Source organism: Argopecten irradians, chromosome 11, assembly GCF_041381155.1.
Source record: "Argopecten irradians isolate NY chromosome 11, Ai_NY, whole genome shotgun sequence".
NCBI lineage: Eukaryota > Metazoa > Mollusca > Bivalvia > Pectinida > Pectinidae > Argopecten > Argopecten irradians.
In genome coordinates, this window is record NC_091144.1 from 37141540 (window position 1) to 37161778 (window position 20239).

General features: G+C 35.4%; 1 protein-coding gene across 3 annotated transcripts in view; it reads left to right on the top strand.

Annotated features, from left to right (window-relative positions):
- Positions 1-20239, top strand: part of LOC138335460 (neurogenic locus notch homolog protein 1-like) — a 32372-nt gene that overhangs the window by 6915 nt on the left and 5218 nt on the right. The window contains exons 2-11 of one of the 3 annotated variants that reach the window (XM_069284562.1): positions 1675-1947; positions 3618-3872; positions 7403-7747; positions 8028-10067; positions 10999-11131; positions 12358-12459; positions 12787-12858; positions 13464-13538; positions 16905-16955; positions 17312-17374. In XM_069284562.1, the coding sequence (XP_069140663.1) occupies positions 1675-1947; positions 3618-3872; positions 7403-7747; positions 8028-10067; positions 10999-11131; positions 12358-12459; positions 12787-12858; positions 13464-13538; positions 16905-16955; positions 17312-17374 (3409 nt within the window). Of the gene's footprint in view, positions 1-1674; positions 1948-3617; positions 3873-7402; positions 7748-8027; positions 10068-10998; positions 11132-12357; positions 12460-12786; positions 12859-13463; positions 13539-16904; positions 16956-17311; positions 17375-20239 lie in introns of those variants that run through there. The other 2 variants (XM_069284563.1, XR_011210285.1) reach the window with 2 other exon arrangements.

Sequence of the window (20239 nt, forward strand, 5' to 3'; positions counted from 1 at the left end):
GGGAAATCTTTTGTGACCTCACCATATTAACAACATATTCTGGTCTAGTAGTTCTAAGAAAATATAGGTTTTATATTTATATTTTTTAACGTATCTGGAATCTCATATGAAGTCCTTTGCATCTTAGACTTTTTTGTGAACCTTTCATAGTTTCAGAGACCGGACAGAAGTATTCGGACAAACGCGTCGTCGAATTAATACCGCTAAATTTCGTGCGGCGCGTAAAATCGGAATAAATCCACTTTGGAGGCTTGGTTTGCGTCATCGTATACGTCATCGGAAAGATGACGTTATGCGTAATGTTGTGGCGGTAAATAAATTACGTTGTCTGCTGACGGAATCGCAGGAATTCACGGTCGTCGTGGTAAAGAAGTGACATCAGGCTTATGAAAAGTCGTCGTAACGATGATAGAAGGTGGGATAAAACAAACCATTGTTGCAGATGGGTTAAACATACCAAAATCTACAATTTCTGATATTTTGAAGCGATATGTGAGACGAGGAAACATTGAAAATACACATCGATCTGGAAGGACGCCATATTTGACAGATCACGACCAGAGAAGGCTCTTAAAAGTTGTGCGCGGAAATAGGAGAAAAACGTTGGATGAAGTAACAACCGAATTAAATGACTACAGAAACACTGTAAATGATGAAAGGTTAGTTGTAAAACCGGAATTTAAAAAATCAGGGATACCGTAGAAGGGTAGTGAAGAAAACCATTGTTGTGCGTGTAGTCAATTGAGGAAACGTGTGACATTTTGATTTGATAAAAAAATCTGCCTGTAGAAAACTATTGGAAAGATTTTTCCTAATGACAGTCAAATCGTGATCGATAATGACAACATAATTTTTACATGGAGGCGAAAAGACGAAGCATACCGGCCAGCGTGCATCTGTCCGCAGTTACACCGGAAACTTTCCGTGATGATATGGGAGTGTATTACGCATCATGTAGTTGATACTGTTTGCATAGTAAATGGAACCATCAACTCACTAAAATATATTGAGAATTTGTGGCTAGTTTAAGCGAGACACTTTGCAAACAAAAACTACATTTTTCAACATGACAATGCTCCAGTTCACAAGGCTTGTGTTAAGTCTGAATATTTTACAAACCATCGTATTTCTATTCTAGAATGGTCCTGATTTAGATATCATCTAAAGTGTGTTGTTTAAACTTAAATTATGACCTAAAACAGATATCATCTAAAGTGTGTTGTTTAAACTTAAATTATGACCTAAAACAGTGGTCAACAACATCACTAATCAAACTGAACTTTTTGACGCAATACAAACCATCTGACAAGGCATTGATGTAGAATACATTCAAGAGTTATACCAATCGATTCCTGATCGTCTGAAGGAAGTACGACAGTCCTAGGGTCAGAAATTCAAATAATATTAATATTATTAGGTCAATAACACAGCACATATATTTTTATAAAGCGTTTCATTTCATAGCGAGATGTTCACATGACGTTAAGGTTACTTCTGTCAGGTCTCTGTATATCTGAATTTATGAATCTCGAATCAAACTTTACGTTTTTGCTTGACAATTACTCACAAAAATACTTTTCTTCAAATTTCAAATGAAATGACCACTCATTTTCATTTAAGATCCTATATATACATTGACTGAACACAATCTCGATTTCTTATTTACTTTTGCAGAATGCCAATTGCTATCCTCCCTCTTCGCTTGGTCTGACGACCTTGACCTTCCATGTCATCGCTACCCTGGCTCGTGTTTACACTTTGATGACGTCAAGTCTGTGTCAGATTGTCAGCAGACCTGTGTAGGATTACAGACCCCGTGTTTGTCTTTCTCCTACAGATGGACTTCCGGTGTCTGTACAGTTTCCAACATGTCGTCTGAAGTACTTCCGGCTGGTTATGCGGATTTGGTTTCTTCTGAAAATGTCACTTTATTTCAAATGACAAGAGGTTGGTATTGACGTTTGTCGGTTGAGATTCATTGATATAAAACCATCTCCCAAATATCAGATGTCCTTCCGGTAGCACATGAACGAGCAGACGTCCAAACCGTCACATCATTAGATCACTGAGCTTATCGACTCCTGTTGTTAATGAACTTGATGATCCATCTAGACAATATCATCGTCGCTTATTGTGTCTCATGTAGTCGTGATGTACAAAGTATTATTATCTTTAATCAAATATAGTACTAGTTAAGAGAAATTTATAGCATGGTTGACTATCCTTTTTAAATCTGTTTTATAGCATTTCAGAAATTTTTATATTAGTAGAACACTTACTAAAACCAAACTCATTTTCGTAAACGATTTGATTCCTCGTTTATTAATATAACAATGAGTTGCAAAAAAATGTATATCTGTATGTTCAGGCAATGTAATTCAACGCCATGAAAAGGTCATCAAAATGTTTTTGAAGTGTTCGCTAAAGTCGGCTAGTTCATATTAGTTGCCATTCATGCCCTTTTATATTCTCGCTTGCTACAATATCAAAGAGTTCTAGAAAGTCTTAAAAGACATTTTTTCCAAAAAATCGATTTCCAAGGACAAGCAACATTGATGGATAGTCACTTCAGAATTAGGCTCCAAGCAGCTCTTTCAATAGCTCAGACTGATGAATTACGAATTTAAAACATACTCCGTCATTTGTAGTAGATGGCATTCGGATTTAAGGTCAATATCGATGAATTGATTTCAAGGCGAGAGTTCTTTCTAAAAGCGGAACGAATCAAAGCTATTTAAAGCTATTTTCGTTTGTAATAATGTTAACTGGCTTCTAAGACCCAGGGTCAGTTTCTCGAACATATCTAAAGACTAATATTTCATAATATCCCCTTAACCTAGCTTTGAAATGCTTTCCTATAGAGCATTTTAACTAAAGAAGGTAAGTGACATCCACCAAGCTGACATACAACTTGGAACTAGGACAGCATATTGTAAACATAATTTTAGACAACCAAGAAAATCACAAGCCTAACTGTAAACCCATTCCCCCCAAAAAAGGGGATAAGCACAACGACACTTCTTATGCTGTAAAATCTTAGAACACATCATTTCCAAGAGCATTAAGAGTCACCTTGAGACAAATAACATCTTTCACGGCCTCACCCCCTTTATCAACTTAATTACTATAGCGTTGATACACAGACCCTAAACTGGATATATTCTTTCCTCTCAAACCGAACTCAAACTGTCGTCCTAAATGGTATTAAATCCAGTACTGTTCCTGGGACCTCTTGTGTCCCTCAAGGAACACTACTCGGACTAATTATCTCTCTGATCTATATTTATGACCTTAGTGAATACATCAAACACAGTACCCGTCGCCTTTTGCTGATTACAAATATAAGGCATCATTGTTTTAAATCCTGCTCAACAACATCATAATATCTTTACTACAAGACAAGTTATACTTGCTACGTGTATCTTCACCAAAAAGTACCCATAGTTAATTCAACCACGTTATTTGGATTTAGCGTTTTGTGACCAACTGTAGGTCTCCAGCCATTGCATATCTTGTACTAGACTTACCAACTTCTTTTTATTTTTGTTCATTCTTAGTAAACCTTAATGTTTTTATCCACATTGTTTGCAACTTACATGGTAATTTTTTCATTTTAGGTGAAGCTTTAAAACTGTTCGAAAAGTGGCCAAATTCTGTGTTGCCACTACCGAATTCTTATAAAACCACATTGAAGAATACCTCATTGAACGTATGCGCAGAAGAATGCACCAAAAACTCACACTTCCGGTGTCTATCTTTTGCGTTTAATTCTGCTCTGAAGAGCTGTTTACTATCGGATTCAAGAACAGGTCTGGAAGGAGGGAAACTCTTGTTCGACTACAGCCTTGACTATTACGAGTATAGACGAAATGGTAAGAGTTCTCTGATATCACGCATAGTTTCGCGTAGACTAGCCACCAGAATCTAAGTTGTTGACGTAGCAGGGTTCTTTACTAGATTATCTATACATAGTGTGAAACTTAATGTCTGTCAAATCTTGAAATCAATCTCCGGAATAATGGTGAGTAAAGAAAGGTCAAACCCCCATCTAGAATTAGATATGTAGTGGAGACAAAAAATATCAAGCCATATTTAAGTGATTCTTTGAATATTCAAGATATTGGTTGATGGCCAGGCTGGGTCCCGCGTATCTTCGGTTATTTGTGCATTCCAAATTTATCTGCACCATCTGGTAGGTATTCTGTATAAAGTTATATGTCCTTGTGGTAAAGAACTGATTATTTCGTCATGTTTTTATTTATTCAGGTAACGTCATATTATTCATAGAAAACGAGGTATAGTTTGCTCATAAAGTAATGACGTCACAATCGATACATAACGACAAGGTAGATAACCATGTAATATATAAAGATAGAACAGATTGTGAGTTCATGTGAGCTTTACGGCATAGCTTTCTCATCACAATGAATACATAATCCTAAGGGCAGATAACTCAGTAATATAAATAAGTTCGAAAGCAGAATTGGATATGCATGTACCAAAATAACTATATTGGATATGTTTTTTTTTTGTTATATAACAATTACCCAAAGCCATTGGAAGGGGTTAATGTACTGGTAGTTCTCCAGGTTTGGTATTTGTGATGAAAATTTAAAGACAATTGATTTTCGCGACTGTATCTTGCGCCCGAAATTCGCGAAAAATCATCGCACTACAAAAATCAGTTCATGTACAGGATAATAAATTATCTACCTTGGGTAGATCCCATCATTTCCTCAGAATGGCCAACACGACCGATGTGACAGATTTGTTCATGGTACTCACGTTTCGAATACGGAACAATGGAATACTATGAAATTATAGAATTTACAAAATGGCAGTGAATACCATTGGCATCTAAACTAAATTACATCAAAACAGGACTGTAACGGGCCACTAAAGTAAAGACCAATATTTCCATGATGTATCGAAACATCAGACCCATCCATCAATTACGAATAACATATCATGGTGTAGAGTTCTACAGACGCGGACGAATGGCCTCTGGGTATTCTTTAATGCCGAAATGTCTTATGTAATCTTGTCATTCACTCCCGAGAAACAATGGAAACGGTTTTGTGCTGTGGGTACTCGATCATTCATCATGGCTTTATACGACTCTGTGGGTGAAATATACAGTACACTGTATGAAATTTGATTTGATGTTAGATTTCTTTCGATTGCTTAAACTTTTAACATATACTTGTAAGCTTATCTTAATAATATTATGATCTTGTAGATGAAATATACATGCTGGTATATGAGTTCCGTCTAAAATGGTGCTAGATTTCTTCAATACTCTATTTGTGAGCTCATCTTTTTTTGCGAACAGTCACAGGCATGTTGACACCAGGACCATTGATGAAAATATTGGACGTTTCTAAGCGAACGTTAGGCATATGCATCAGCGAAATCATTAGAAAGCGACTATCAGTAGAGCGATCTTTTAATTAACGTCATCATCATTCTTACTGCGAGCGTACGAAACTATAAGACTATCTCATATGTTGGTATGAAGGATAGGGATATTCTACTCGAGGGTCACAAAATGTTGTAAGACCCAAGGATTACCGAGAGTGTTACAACATTTTGTGATCCCGAGGGTAGAATATCTTCTATTCTTTATATCCACGTATAATTAGTATTTTTCTCTTATTCCTCGACGTTAAACGTTTAATTGCAATTTAACTACTCTGATTTTCAGCCATTTAGAAATAAATTCTAAAAGAAAACCGCGACTGCAAGTCAATTCTCCATACATGAAAATTGTGTGATATTTTCAACGCAATTTCCATAGTTAGTATCTTTTAAACAAACCAAGTTGCTGAAAAAAATGGTTATTACAGTACCGAGAAAATAATAATTGTGTTGACGCTGTGACGTCATGGGTAGCCATACAATACAGCCTCAGGCGACGTTGCTGTATCGCCCTAGACCAGCCAGTATTACACGTGTAGGAATGAGAGAAGTTTTGCTTTGAATCAACTGATTTTCGCGACGAACTTTAAACTTTCGAGTTTTCATATTCAAGTACATTTCAAAACTGGCCGTAGTGAAAGATGGAGGGGGCATGTTCCTTAGGGAAATTCCCGATGATATGATGAATTTCGGCTAATCACATACTGATGTTGTAAACACAGAATGTAATAATATAATTTAATTTCATGTATTACCTCTATATAATATCGTCTTATTTTGACCTCATAGTGTCGCCTACAGATATTTTATGATATTTGCCTGTAGGATGTTTGAATTATTGATCAATTTAAAAACGTTACCGGATGACAAAGCGCTCCAAGGAAGTCTTTTCTAGTGAACCACATTGTCCTAAAGTTCGTTAAGTAAGGTTTCCCATCTGGCTGATTTAACTGCTTCTTTCTTGGTTTATATCAACGGTTTTACGTTGGCCTGCTTTTGCAGGTTTTCCTTGTCCTCATTGTCAAATGCAGTGAAACGTTATCACTTCGAGATTTAAGTGTGTCATGCACATCAATATACTTTTTATCGTGGTACTAGGTGCAGGAATCTAGAACTTCCATGTAATTAAAACATACAATTGAATAAGCCATATGAATGTGTGACAATTCATGAATATGAGCGTTTAAGCCGCATAGTTTAATAACTGGTATTTGTGTTGGTGTCAATGAGTGCCGTGTTATCGGTGTGTCCGATCGGGAATCACTGTATTTAGTAGCAACCATAGAATCTTGGGACAAAATAAAACCCTATAATGCCTGTGTTATTTTTGCCGAATTAGCTAAACGCATTTGCGTAAACGTATTTGCCTTCATTGCGTGGGTTTGCAACCACAAACAAATTATAATGTCAATATACATCACGACTTCCAAGAAAGGAAGATTTCCTGCATGACAGAATTTAATGAAGAGACCAGTTGTCAGGTTGACGTCGTATTAAAATAATATAGATCAATGTAATTCCTTTCATACGTCGTGTCAAATCGATTGCTCTAAATATGGAAGATTTGAACGCTGCGTGTGTTTCCAGGTAAAGCTATGTAAACAAATCGTGTTCTACCGATAGTTGAGGATCATGTCTTGTCCTCACTCGATTTAAAACCCTTCACGTATGGTATTCATTTCACGTATGGTATTCATTTATCTAATTAATCGCTTCAAGTGTCAACCCAAATATAGAAGAACGTTCTTTACAAAACAGAAGCAATTACGCATTTAACTGCATATAAAGGTCGCCACAATAAATAATACTTCTCTAATTCTTACTTCTCCTTCTTTCTTCTTCTCTTTTTCTTCTTCTTCTTCTCCTTCTTTCTTCTTCTCTTTTTCTTCTTCTTCTTCTTCTTCTTCTTCTTTTGTTTTAATTCTTTCATCAATATCTTGTTCTTTAAAGCAATAATCATACTTTCAAATTTCGTATTTTACAGAATTGCCTTGTAACGTTTCTATACCATTAACCCACTCCGGCAGCCTCGTCATAGCATCTCCTAACTATCCCTACGGCAGCCTATCCCAGAGCACATGCGTCACGTCACTATGGATAAATTCGGGTTTTAAGGTCAAGATTAATGTCACGTGGATGAACTTTGACATTGACGTATGTCATAATGATGGAGAGGGAATCCGAATTTATTCTGGGGACTCGGAACTCATCGGGCAAATCTGCAAAAAGAATATGTCTGAGACATTTTCCTTCTCTGACATAACAAATGTTCAAATTTTAACAGTATCAAAATCAACTTCGATACAATATCAAGCTACTCTAATAGTTGGTAATATATCTGTTTCATTTCATTTCAAATAATATAGAAATATAAATTAGCGTGTTTGCCATGCAATAGCAATTCATTGGAGCCTATGTTCCCTTCATATCTTTGGTATTTCTTGATATAAATTTTGAAATTTCTCATTATAAAAAAGTTTCTTATCTGTTGAGCAGATGACTATCTTGGTTTTTTAATTGCAAACTTGAATTAACTGTTTAAAACATATACATGTACTTATGATTGGTTTCATGTTTGTAACATCATGTTAAATACTTTTTTTCCTCAGAATTGAATGGGTTATTAGCATCGAGCACCCCATCAAACATATCATTTGACAAAAATGATTCACGATGTCATAACGACACTTGTGCAAATGGAGGCGTGTGCCAAGAAATTTCAGAAACATTACTTTGTACCTGTCCCGCTGGTTACACAGGCGCCACATGTGAAAATTTTATTGACTTATGTCGAGGTGACACTTGCCAAAATGGACGATGCCTCGAAGTGAATGACACTTATGTATGTCTGTGTGAGGACGGTTACACTGGTCGACATTGTGAGACGGACATAAACGAATGTCAACTTAATGACGTCTGTCCGGAGTCAGCGTGTCTTAATGTGCCTGGAGACTACCGCTGTGTCTGTCCTCAATGTCAATTCGGACTCTGTGTCTACACCGGAAGTAAACAGAGTTGTCAATGCTTCCCGGGATTTATGGGAAATAATTGCTCTGAGGAGATAAACGAATGTGATGACGACACTTCCTGTCATCATGGTAATTGCACAGATTACGTAAACGGAGTTGAATGTAACTGTGACGATGGATATACTGGGAGACGCTGTGACGTGAAAATCATTCATCCGTGTGATGGTGACCCATGTGAGTGTGGAAACTGTATAATTATCGAGGACGACTTTCTTTGTGAATGTCCGATAGCAAGGAAAGGGAAATTATGTGAGAATTTTGGGGAGGTTTATAATTCGATCATTAATGCGAACGACCTTATAACCAATTTTTGTAATGTGTCTACATGTGAAATAAGACTAAGGACAAAATGTGAGTTCGGGTTCATGAACTATTTCTACACCATCAAAAACTCTTACGCAAACATTTCAATAGAAAGTGTTAAAATTGATAAACATACATTGGTAAATATTGTAGTTGCCTGTAATGAGAAAGAAGGAAGCCAAACAAGATCTGAATGTGAGCTTGTTATCGCCATGTTTGATATGCATTCCATATCTGATATATTGTTACTTCGCCTTGACTGTGAAAAGACCAACTGCAAAAATTCCACCACCATATTTGTGGAATCCCTGATACATTTAAAAAGCCCGTCAGACGGCGACTTGTTGGTTTGTTTACCGTTGCTCATCGAAAAAATGGACGAACTTTTTGTGCAAACATATATATCACGATCGAGTGAAAAGTATCTTCCGACAAGTCTTGTCAGCATATTATATAAATTGAGCAGAGCAGACGACAGTACGATACAAAATGTCGCAATGAATCTGATCGCCCAAATTAAATTCCTCATGTGTCTTGATTTTCCTAAAGCATGTGATATTTCCCCTGTTGACACAATGAGTTGTGTTCACATAAAAAATACGTACTATTTGGTAAGTAAAAATCCAAAACCTTCCGAAAGAACAACTTTAACCCCATTTTCAACGACAGCAAGGTATGTTTGCACAAACGAAGACTGTGTGAACGGGTATTGTCTAGAATTGGGCGTATCGCCATATTGCTGGTGTGAAGCCGGATTCACCGGACAGCGTTGTGACGTTAATATTTGTGACACACAGAATTGCAGAAATTGTGGTGCGACATCAGAAAACGATTCATCTGCGTGTCTTTGTGATAGTGGTAATAACTGTAAAAGTACAAATAGAACATGTGAACATTTTCCATGCCTCCACGGTAAATGTGAGCTAGATAAAAATCTAGTCCCCTATTGCAATTGCAAAGTTAATTTTGCTGGTAAATTCTGTGAAATTAGAATTCCACCGTGTGATCTTTTTGTCTGTGTCCATGGAAACTGCTCCATCGACAGTTATGGCTTCCCGGAGTGCAAATGTGGTGCAGGTTTCACCGGGAATCATTGCCAGCACGACGAAACAAGTTGCAATAACCGCCCTTGTATCCATGGAAACTGTACTACAGAGGTATCAGGGGGTTTCTCTTGCAGCTGCCACGACGGGTATACAGGTAGACTATGTGAACAACGGATTCCTCTATGCAATAGTTCATGTTACCATGGCGATTGCCTCCAAAACGGAAGTTGTCAATGTCACGAGGGGTATGATGGGATACACTGTGATCAAGGTACATACATTATGAATGCATCAAAGAATGGGTAACAAATCGGGACTTCCGGTAGCAGTCACCTATATATTTCATTTCATTATTTTTTTAAATATGTTATTTTATTTTATTTGTTTTTACATTTAAATACATAATAGCAAGTAAATATAATTCAATGATAGTATACTTAATAACAGAAAGTTTATTTCCCTATTTAACCCCTCACAACTGGTTTCTGCATTAACCTCGATATTTTGTTACAGATCAGAAAACAAATTTCGTCATAAGAAGGCACAAAATTCCGCGTCTCCCTTGGAAAAAAAGAAAAAAAAGATTTAAATAGTTCACTTTTATTTACCTTTACTTATGCTTTTTTACCTTATCTGAGCTGGTTTTGGTGGTAGCTATCACCATGTGATTGCATTTATCGATCTTATAATATAACATCAATTCAGTCTGATACTAACTGTGACAAAAGATCCGAATAATAAATTAAATGAAACAAATAAACCCAATCGTGAAACTTTGGGCCATCTGCTAGGAGGTGTAGGAAAGCCGGTGTATTTTTTTTTTTATTTATTTATTTTTTTTTCAGAAGTTTTCAAAATGAAAAAGGTACATTAGACATCAGCACACAAATCTTTCATAATCTTCATTCACTATAGTTACAGCTTTGCACACTAACATCACTCAATTTGCATCATCATTACCATGATCATCATCATTGTCAAAAATATCCTTCCTACATTTATTTTTATGTCATGAAAAGCCGGTGTATCTTGATCGAAACTAAGAAGTATGGCTGGTGTAATAATATCGATGCATTAACTAATAAAATAAGAAATAATTGTTGAAAATGTCTATTGCAGAGCAACTAAGACAAACGGAAGATATTTTTTTTCAAAAACATGTTCAGTTCCACTGAAGTATCCATAATCTGTTCTATGTACAGATCCACCTGTCGATGGTAGTAACAATACAGGCAGTCTGTTTGACTATGCACTTTGGAGTCTGATAGCAGTCATAGCACTGCTAGTTGTGTCTACGGTAATAATGGCAGCCTGTGTGAAAGTCAAACGGAGCAGGTATTGATCAGTTAAGATTTCAAACCTGTTTGTAGGAAGCTAGTGTATTTAAAGTTTACGTGTAACTATTTTCGAATAAGAATCTATGAAAGAATATCAAAGGTACATAACAAAACGGCTTTAAGTTTAAAAGCAAAATAAAACTGTAAAACCAAATTGATTAGAGCCCTAACGTTTTTAATGTTCCGTTAATGCTATGCTTACCATCACTTTCGGAACATTTTTATTCAGATAATTCAAATGTTTATTTTCCGATGACTTCTCAATTACCACAGAGAACATATGCATTTTACTATTGCAATGCAAAGAGGCAAAAGAACCACATGAAACTTTCTTGTTGATACAGATTTAAACTGGGAATAATGCCTTTGCTTGGTGTTGTAACTTCATCTTAGATCGTGATTTAGACAATCTGATGATATGATTTTGTTTCGGGAAACGAAATGGGCATTTAAACGACGATCAGTTGGAAAAAAACTTATCGTTAAAGATATATTGACATTAAAAACAACCAAAACTGTTGTGTTTTGGGGCAAAAAAGACATATTGAATCTATGTCTCGTTATAAAAATAGACATACATATAAAAATACATTTAAGCTAAGATTGGAACACAAATTGATAGCATATTGTGATTCCTCTCCTTAAATGTTTGCTGTTGGTTAGATCCCAATAAATGCCCATTACTATAGTATCTATAAAGATATTGAAAATGAAAACATGATATTGAATACATTTAAAACGCATTGGATAACCATCATTCTTGAAGATATATGATTCATACAATGTTCATTATTTCAATGAAATACAAATCAAAATTTGAAACATTTAATGTACATTATTTATGAAGAAAGTTATATTCCAATAATTAAAGTCAACCAGTCTTCAGAATGTATTTTTTATTCATTCGCATAAATTGTTTCTACAATATATAAAGAATATTGACATATATGCAATAAAAAAACCAACCTCGGCGAACAAAATACCATGTGTGCCAATCAGCCATTGACCTCTTTTTTGTTACTCTTACTAGTTCGAGTGATATCGTATAGTCCTCAATGGAATATAACATAATAATCACCATCGATAAAATTCGACCTCATGAGGACATATGTTTGCGTACGACTAACAAAGACCATGAATATTTAATTTTCCATTCATGCTTTTACGTTAACAGACAGCTCTTTAATCTGTTTGTGTCTTCTTTTATTGTCTTTATCATTAAAGGGGCGAGTTTTCTTTTCATCATTTGAGGAAAACAAATAGTGAAGATGATACGAGACCGAGGCTAGTCAACTCACGTGACATTAACGAAGACCTAAGGAGAGAGTACGTAGTTTTCATGTGATATTGACGCGAATTATTTCATTTATACCTTTCTTGTTAAGTAAATTCGTATAATTTGTCATATATGACGTTAATCAGTTATACATAATGTTTATTTTGTATTTTAACATTACAGAGTTATCTCCTCTCGCGAGTAGGTATCGATTATTACATCATATATGTATATATCTATATATGTAAGCGGTGCGTCAACATTATCAGATAACGAACTCTTTTTTATTAACAGACTTATAAAATCATAATACACACCTACTCGCAAGGGCATATTACTATGAAATATTTTAAGAAATTCGTATTATTGCCTTTCAGGTATTATTTGTCCCCGACCCTTGACCTGGACCCTGAGTGTCTGCTGTCACAACCGTCTCCCTCTAGTAGGATGTGCGATGGCTTTAATGAAAATTCCTTTTAATAACTATATAAACTACGCTGTTAACATTTCTTCGAGTGAATTTTACGTGAATTTTCCACAATGGTAGTTTATAAATCACAATATTCTTCGCATGTATTAACGGTTTTAACGGCTAATTCCATTAGTGAAAGTAACAGAATGTATTTTCATCCAAATCTGTGTTTGTATTTTAGACAGAATTCTAAATTGAAAGACACAGTTCTCACTTTGGATTTTCATTTGGGGGAAAAACTTCCCATACATCTTATCGAACTCTCAATATTATTATCAATCAATGGTTAGAATATTCTCTTATTTACAACACGAAATATTTGTCTTTTGAAATATTTACGTATTTTGTTTTAACCAACTGGGAGATAAATGAAACATAAACCTGTCATGTCAATGGAACCCAAAAACAAAAGCATAGTCATTCATCATTCTTTTTCTCTCGTTTCCTTAGCAAGAAATCAATAGTTTAAGGAAGTAAATTGTAATATCAATGACAAGAAGGAAAAAAGTGATAGATTACATGTTCGGTTTTTTCCGTGTGTCTATCATGTGTCATTTACCCTGTGCATCGTCGGTCTTGCAGATTGTTGTCAAATAGACGTGAGACAGGAAGTGGCGTAGGCAGCGACCACACAACCTCCTCGGAAGCTTATCGCAGGTATGAAGGAAGCAGTCGCAATAAAATGCAGTATATTCCTTTCCATAAAATAACTTATAGAATAAATTTGAGATTTTGGGGGAAATTATGGATTAAACAAAAAATATTGCAGTTATTAACTTCATTCGAGTTAGAAAGTGCCTAAAAAACTGCATATTTCTTTTGACATTTTCGTTTAAATTATATGAATCTAATATTGTATTTGAAAAATCCGGAAATTTGACAAAACAATCACTATTCAAGCACCATATATTATGTAACATAGCGTTTTCTACAGCACAATAAAGCATGGAAACTAGGAATCTGTGCTTCACATATGTGTTAAAATAATATGATTCGCTGCAATATAACAGTTAAAGGCCCACTTTTCGAAACGTTTTTTTTATTTTTAAATAGGAATGTAAAACGAGATCGATATGTTTTTAGAGTCACAAAAGTTATTAACTACGTTAATACTACATCTACTGTCACTTTCTTAACAATTTAATATAGAATCAATGTTAATTTTCATTACACGGGTCGTATTGTGTTTCCCGCCGTTGTTCTAATTACCGCGCGTAACTTGACTATCACTGCGCCAGACGGCAAAACAGCTAAACGAATAGTTAACATAGCTTAGAGTACGGAGGAAATCTTTTGCATTTGTTTGGTGTTGTGACCTCATCTCGGGCCATCGATATAAATGTTTTATACATTGCAATGTATTATTATTGTTTTTTTTCGGAAAGGTAATAGGCCTTTAAGTTAGTACAACTAATTCTGAAACATATTTTTAAATCATAAGTACATGTAGTACAGTACCAACATTCTGTGCTGTGATGCCGTAACATCGTCTTTCCATATCTCTACTATTGATACTGATGCCGTGCATATGTGACCCCATCCTGACAAAGTTTGCTAGACCTTTTATTAATATGCATGTTTCTAAATATAATGAATGATTTTGAAAGTGCTTTTTATATTACCTTTCTACCTCATTTCATAAAAGCATTGTGGGTTTCAAAAATTTACCTATTATACAATAATATGTCAACATGTTCGCTTATTTATGGAGCATATAAGTTAAAAGCACTATTGGAGTTCCAAGAGTTTATATAATCACCGAAAACTTACTTAATAATTCAATGTAAACCGACCAACTACAATGTATCCCTTTAGCTTAGTTAAGAATAATTTGTTTTTCATATAAGTAATGTAAATCCCGTTATTTGGCGGTGATTAAATATCGCGATTTATAGCTAAACAATTTGAAATTGATCTATTTTACTGATGGTTAAATATTTTGGCTGCGATTTGTTTTCGTAAAATTGATATTGCACTCGAATTCGCAAAATTTAATCACAAAGTGCATGTTAATTTACAGTATATTCCTTTCCTTTTATATGAATCCATGATTAAGAGATGATATGGCATATACGTTCATTTATTATCAAAATTATCATTCAAATAATAAGAATTACAAAATGTATGTCAATTCTGTTTCAATTAGATTTCTCTGATTGCCATGGTAAGAAGAGAGAAAGTGTTTTGTAAAAATTGCTAATAGAAGTAATAGTTTCGTGTACTTACTGCCGTTCTATCATAAGATTGCACGATTTTGTTACAGTACTAGTGTATCGACTCACTGTAGTAGATTACATCGCTACATGGTACAGGTGAAGTGTCTATGTAACACGCATTGTGATTGGCTGAAGTGTGTATATAAATAAACGTTACACAATGCAACCTATTTGTGCAATCGGGACGTTGTAAGTACGTCGAAACAATTACAAATGTTCATAGATAAACATCTGAAAAATTAATATTTGTAAAATAGAAGTATTACGCTGTAAAAATAAATAACGCTGATATATAGAATTCGCGCTGTAATATACATGACTGTTGGGTGGTTTTTTCCGTAGTACACCTAGCACATGTGACGAACTTGACTGACAGAGTTTCCTGAAATAGCTGTTGTAAATATATAAATAAGATGATTGAAAAAAAATCAAACATGGAAAGAGATAACACACAATCAGGTTATACTAGCTGTAGAAGAATACATAATATTGATTTAAACATGATAATACTGGTACCGTTAATGAATAAATATGAAGGTCAAGAAGAAAGTACATGTATCTGCTAAAACAACTGTTCAGTTTCATAATTATGGTAAGGTATATTTAAAATGTCAATTTAACTCTGAATTTGAACTTTATACTGAATAAAAAAGTGTGGAAGTACTAAAAATCGTCGATCGCCAAGCTGCCAACGCGTGCATATTATAAGTTACCGGTAAGATACATGTGTGTTTGCACATGTGTAACGTTACGTTACTATTTTAATCTCTCGCTAAAATTGCGCCAAAATTAGAAGCGGTTCAACCGATCACAGCCAAAATTAGAAGCAGTCCTCAACCGATCATATGTCGACATGTCAAAGCCACGAACCGATCTAAAAGTACGCGAAAGGGTAGTGAAAATGTACAATGATGGCATGGGGTGTCCTATGGAAATATATCTAAAGCGGCCGACGTTTGTAAATCCACCTGTCGGAAACATCGCAAAGTTGTGCGAGACACAACATGGTTCTCTGCTTCCACGTGTTCGGTCTATCATGACACCAACAAAGGTCAGTGAAGAAGTTGTTAAATTCGTCGAATATCGGAAGAAAATGAGACCAAGCATGGCAGGCTAAAAAAACAGCTTTACTGTGCACACACGTTTTTCTCTTCTATTTTTAGATCAACTCAGCCAATCACAATGCGTGTTACATAGGCACTTCACCTGTAACATGTAGCGATGTAATCTACTACAGTGAGTCGATACACTAGTACTGTAACACAATCGTGCAATCTTATGATAGAACGGCAGTAATGTATTTACTTACACCAATTTACTAAACAATTAAACCATGGACACGAACTGGAAATAGATTACATTCTTTCAGACGCTTAATTAAAAGTGATTAACTTAAGTACATCCTACTTGTGTACCCGTCTCTCCGGCGACAGAGAATCAGATCTAGGGCCGATATCTTTAAGCGTGCGTACCAAAGAACCCTACCTATGTAAACAGGCGAACAATTAAATAAGGATTTCGCCAGCAAAACAAAACGAAAATGACGTCATGGTTGAAATCAGTATTTAAAGCATCAAAGAGCATACATAGTGCAAAAAGAACGAAACCAGGAAGTATACATCTATATAAATGGAAGAAAGAGAATACCTGAAAAGAGTACTGATTTTTTAAATGTCAGATATTTTTAACTCTTAGGGAGGAATTACTAATTAATGTACTTCTTTTGTTGATGGTATGTTAAACGTGTTTTTAATCTAAAATATTTTTTACGCATATAAATGTTTTTTTTTTTCTTTTCAAATTGCAGATATTCTGTTCCTGACGATGGACACCTTAGCATGCACAATTTGTCTAGTAGGTAGGTAATTCAGAGTATAAGATTCGGCGAAAGCTTATTATTTGAATACTTGTAATCCGCTGTATGTTTTCCTCTTTTTACACAATTACTTTGTGTACTCATTTAATTGCAAACCATATTTTGACAAAAATATTATACATGTATATAATTATAAGGCTTAATTATTGAAAAATCTTCGAGATCAACCAATAAAAAGGCTTATGATGCTATTGGGATGGAAATATTCACGTTAATGCGAGTTCGAGGAAATATGTGTACAACATTTTGCAAGTTTGAAAAAGAATTGTGAACAAGAAATCTGCTGAATATTCATTGTGAGACACTAGTTATTATCAAAATCAAATGTCCCATTACAGGCAGTTGAGTGCTCAGCCTTACGACATTCCGCCATCATTGGCAACCAATCAGTTCCAAAGACGGTAAGATTTTACATTACAGCTATCTATTTAAACCCTTAAACAAATATCAGTTATCATGACCTCTTATCCTTTAATTAATTAGTGCTTTGTCAACGGTTTGGCGCGGAAGACGAATACGCGAATACGACCTGGTACATAAATGGTATTGAAGTGTAGTGTTTCAATTGATTTAAGAACAATATACATCTACAGGTGGTTCTTGATAGTAAGAGGTCAAATGTATTCTTAGTAGGAGGTTAAAGTTTATACAACTGGAGCGTTAACAGGCGGAGTGGTAACACGTATCACTATGTTCATAAGGAGGTATTCTCGATACTCAAGTGGTTACTATCACTATCGTCATACCCACCCCTGAACCATTATCGATACTCCAGGAGTATTATCACTGTCATTATATCATGCACCATTCTCGATACTCCGGGAGTACGTACTGTCGTTATACCCACCCCTGTCATTAACATCGGAGTGATAACATTTCACTATGTTCATGGACCATTATCGATACTCAGGTGTTACTATCACTATCGTTATACCCCACCCCTGAACCATTATCGATACTCCAGGAGTATTATCACTGTCATTATATCATTTCCTGCACCATTCTCGACACACAGGTGTTACTATCACTATCGTTATACCCACCCCAGAGTCATTCTCGATACTCCAGGAGTATTATCACTGTCATTATATCATTTCCTGCACCATTATGGACACACAGGTGTTACTATCACTGTCGTTATACCCACCCCAGAGTCATTCTCGATACTCCAGGAGTATTATCACTGTCATTATATCATTTCCTGCACCATTATGGACACACAGGTGTTACTATCACTGTCGTTATACCCACCCCAGAGTCATTCTCGATACTCCAGGAGTATTATCACTGTCATTATATCATTTCCTGCACCATTATGGACACACAGGTGTTACTATCACTGTCGTTATACCCACCCCAGAATCATTCTCGATACTCCGGGAGTACTACCACTGTCGTTACATCCATTCTTGAATCATTCTCCATACTCCAAGAGTTACCATTGAAGGACCAAATTCATGAGGGTAATAAAATCTTCTGTATATCGACAAACCAGAAAGAAATAAAATGTACCAATTTTATCAACACAAATATATACTATTTTGTCTCACTTGTACAACAAGTTGTCTATCAATTCGTTATTTATCTATCGCGATACGGAATATTTCTACCGGTCGCTCAGTGATGGCCGACACAATAGAGACCTGTTTTCGTCAGGGGGGCTGTTTGGCTTATTACGAAAATTGAGGTAATTCCAAATAAATGTTGAGCAGCAGGCGATTTTGAAATCGTGTTTAAGCTGAACATTTCTTGTTGTTACATCGATTTTAAGTCTGTAAACCTCTTGGTCATGGAAAGTGGCGAACACCTCTGTTTACATAGAATAACGTTATGTGTTCAACAGTACTGCACCAAAAATTTCGGATAAGTTGAATCGCCAAAATAATTTGTAATAACCCAAAAATCTGGGCTATGAATCACATGATCAGACACGTGACTTCCGGTACTTTGTTGACATTCTACTGATCAGTGCACGTGGACAGTCAAACGCTGACGGTAGGAATTTAAAGTTTCATTTGAAATGGATTTAAGAAAATATCTTTTTGGGGTATATTGCTACATCGTTTTTATAAAATCACTTGGTTATAGCACACAATCTTTTTTAAGCATGACAAATCTTCCTTCATCAAATCTGCTTTACCAGACGACACTCTTTATGAAATTACGCGATATTTCATGAGATATAAGCAAAATTGTAAACATGACGAAAACAGGTCCCTGACGAATTTAGGGCACTTGACCATACTATCAATGCTCATACTCAACCCTGCGCCAACTTCGATACTCCAAGGGTTACTATTACTGTCTTTACATACCTGCACCCCCTGACTAAACCTAATTGATCTTAAAGAATATGTGTGCGAAATCGCCACCGAAATCTTTTCAAATCTGATCAATGGATCAAACATTTTTGTCTAATTTGATGAGACAGGGTAATTTATATCCTTGTTCTACACCAAAATAATCAGGCTGGTCGATTAACGGTGTACTGTATTGGTTTGATAATGAGTGTCGTCCCTAGTTAAGTCTTTACAGGAAGTCGCCGTAGGCCTTTAATCGATTAGGGTTTCAGTTTTACTACGACATAGTCCAGTGGTGGATATATCGACAGTAAACGTAAGCCTTGAGGTATAATATTGCTCAGGGGCACTAGTACCGCAGAAGCTATACAAGAAACAGCAACATTTTACTCTTATTTATTAGCGATAAAGGTCATTGTAACTTGAGCATAGTAAAGGGGAATAAACATGCTTTCTTCTTTGTACGTGAATAACGCTGTATAGAAGCGATTTTTTTCCGGTTGAGCTGTGCATGCGACAGTAAGTTAAGTAAGCTTCAGATCTTTTTCTTGACAGCTTTTTGAAATTTTAAATGTTTTCAAGATAATAGAACGTTTATATTGTAACTGAAATGTGTGAGGCTATGTCAGCTCAAAGGGAAACCATAGAAAGTCGTTTATATAAAGAATCTTAAATGAGCAAAACTTCGAGGCGAATTTCATAAAAAATCTCATGTGAATGAACATAAGTTACAGATACTTTCTTTCTTCACATACCTAGAATAGCATATATTTCAAAGGATCTCAACTTTAAAATGTGGTGCAGAACTTCAGCGAAGACCCGCAAAACCTGAGGTCATGTCAGTTTTCTTTCTTTTCTATCGCTTCAGATTATATATCAATTGTAACATATTCAAACAAACTACACGGGCGAATTCACTGGATTTAAGACGGATTATATGATAAAATTAAAAATTAAAATTATCTT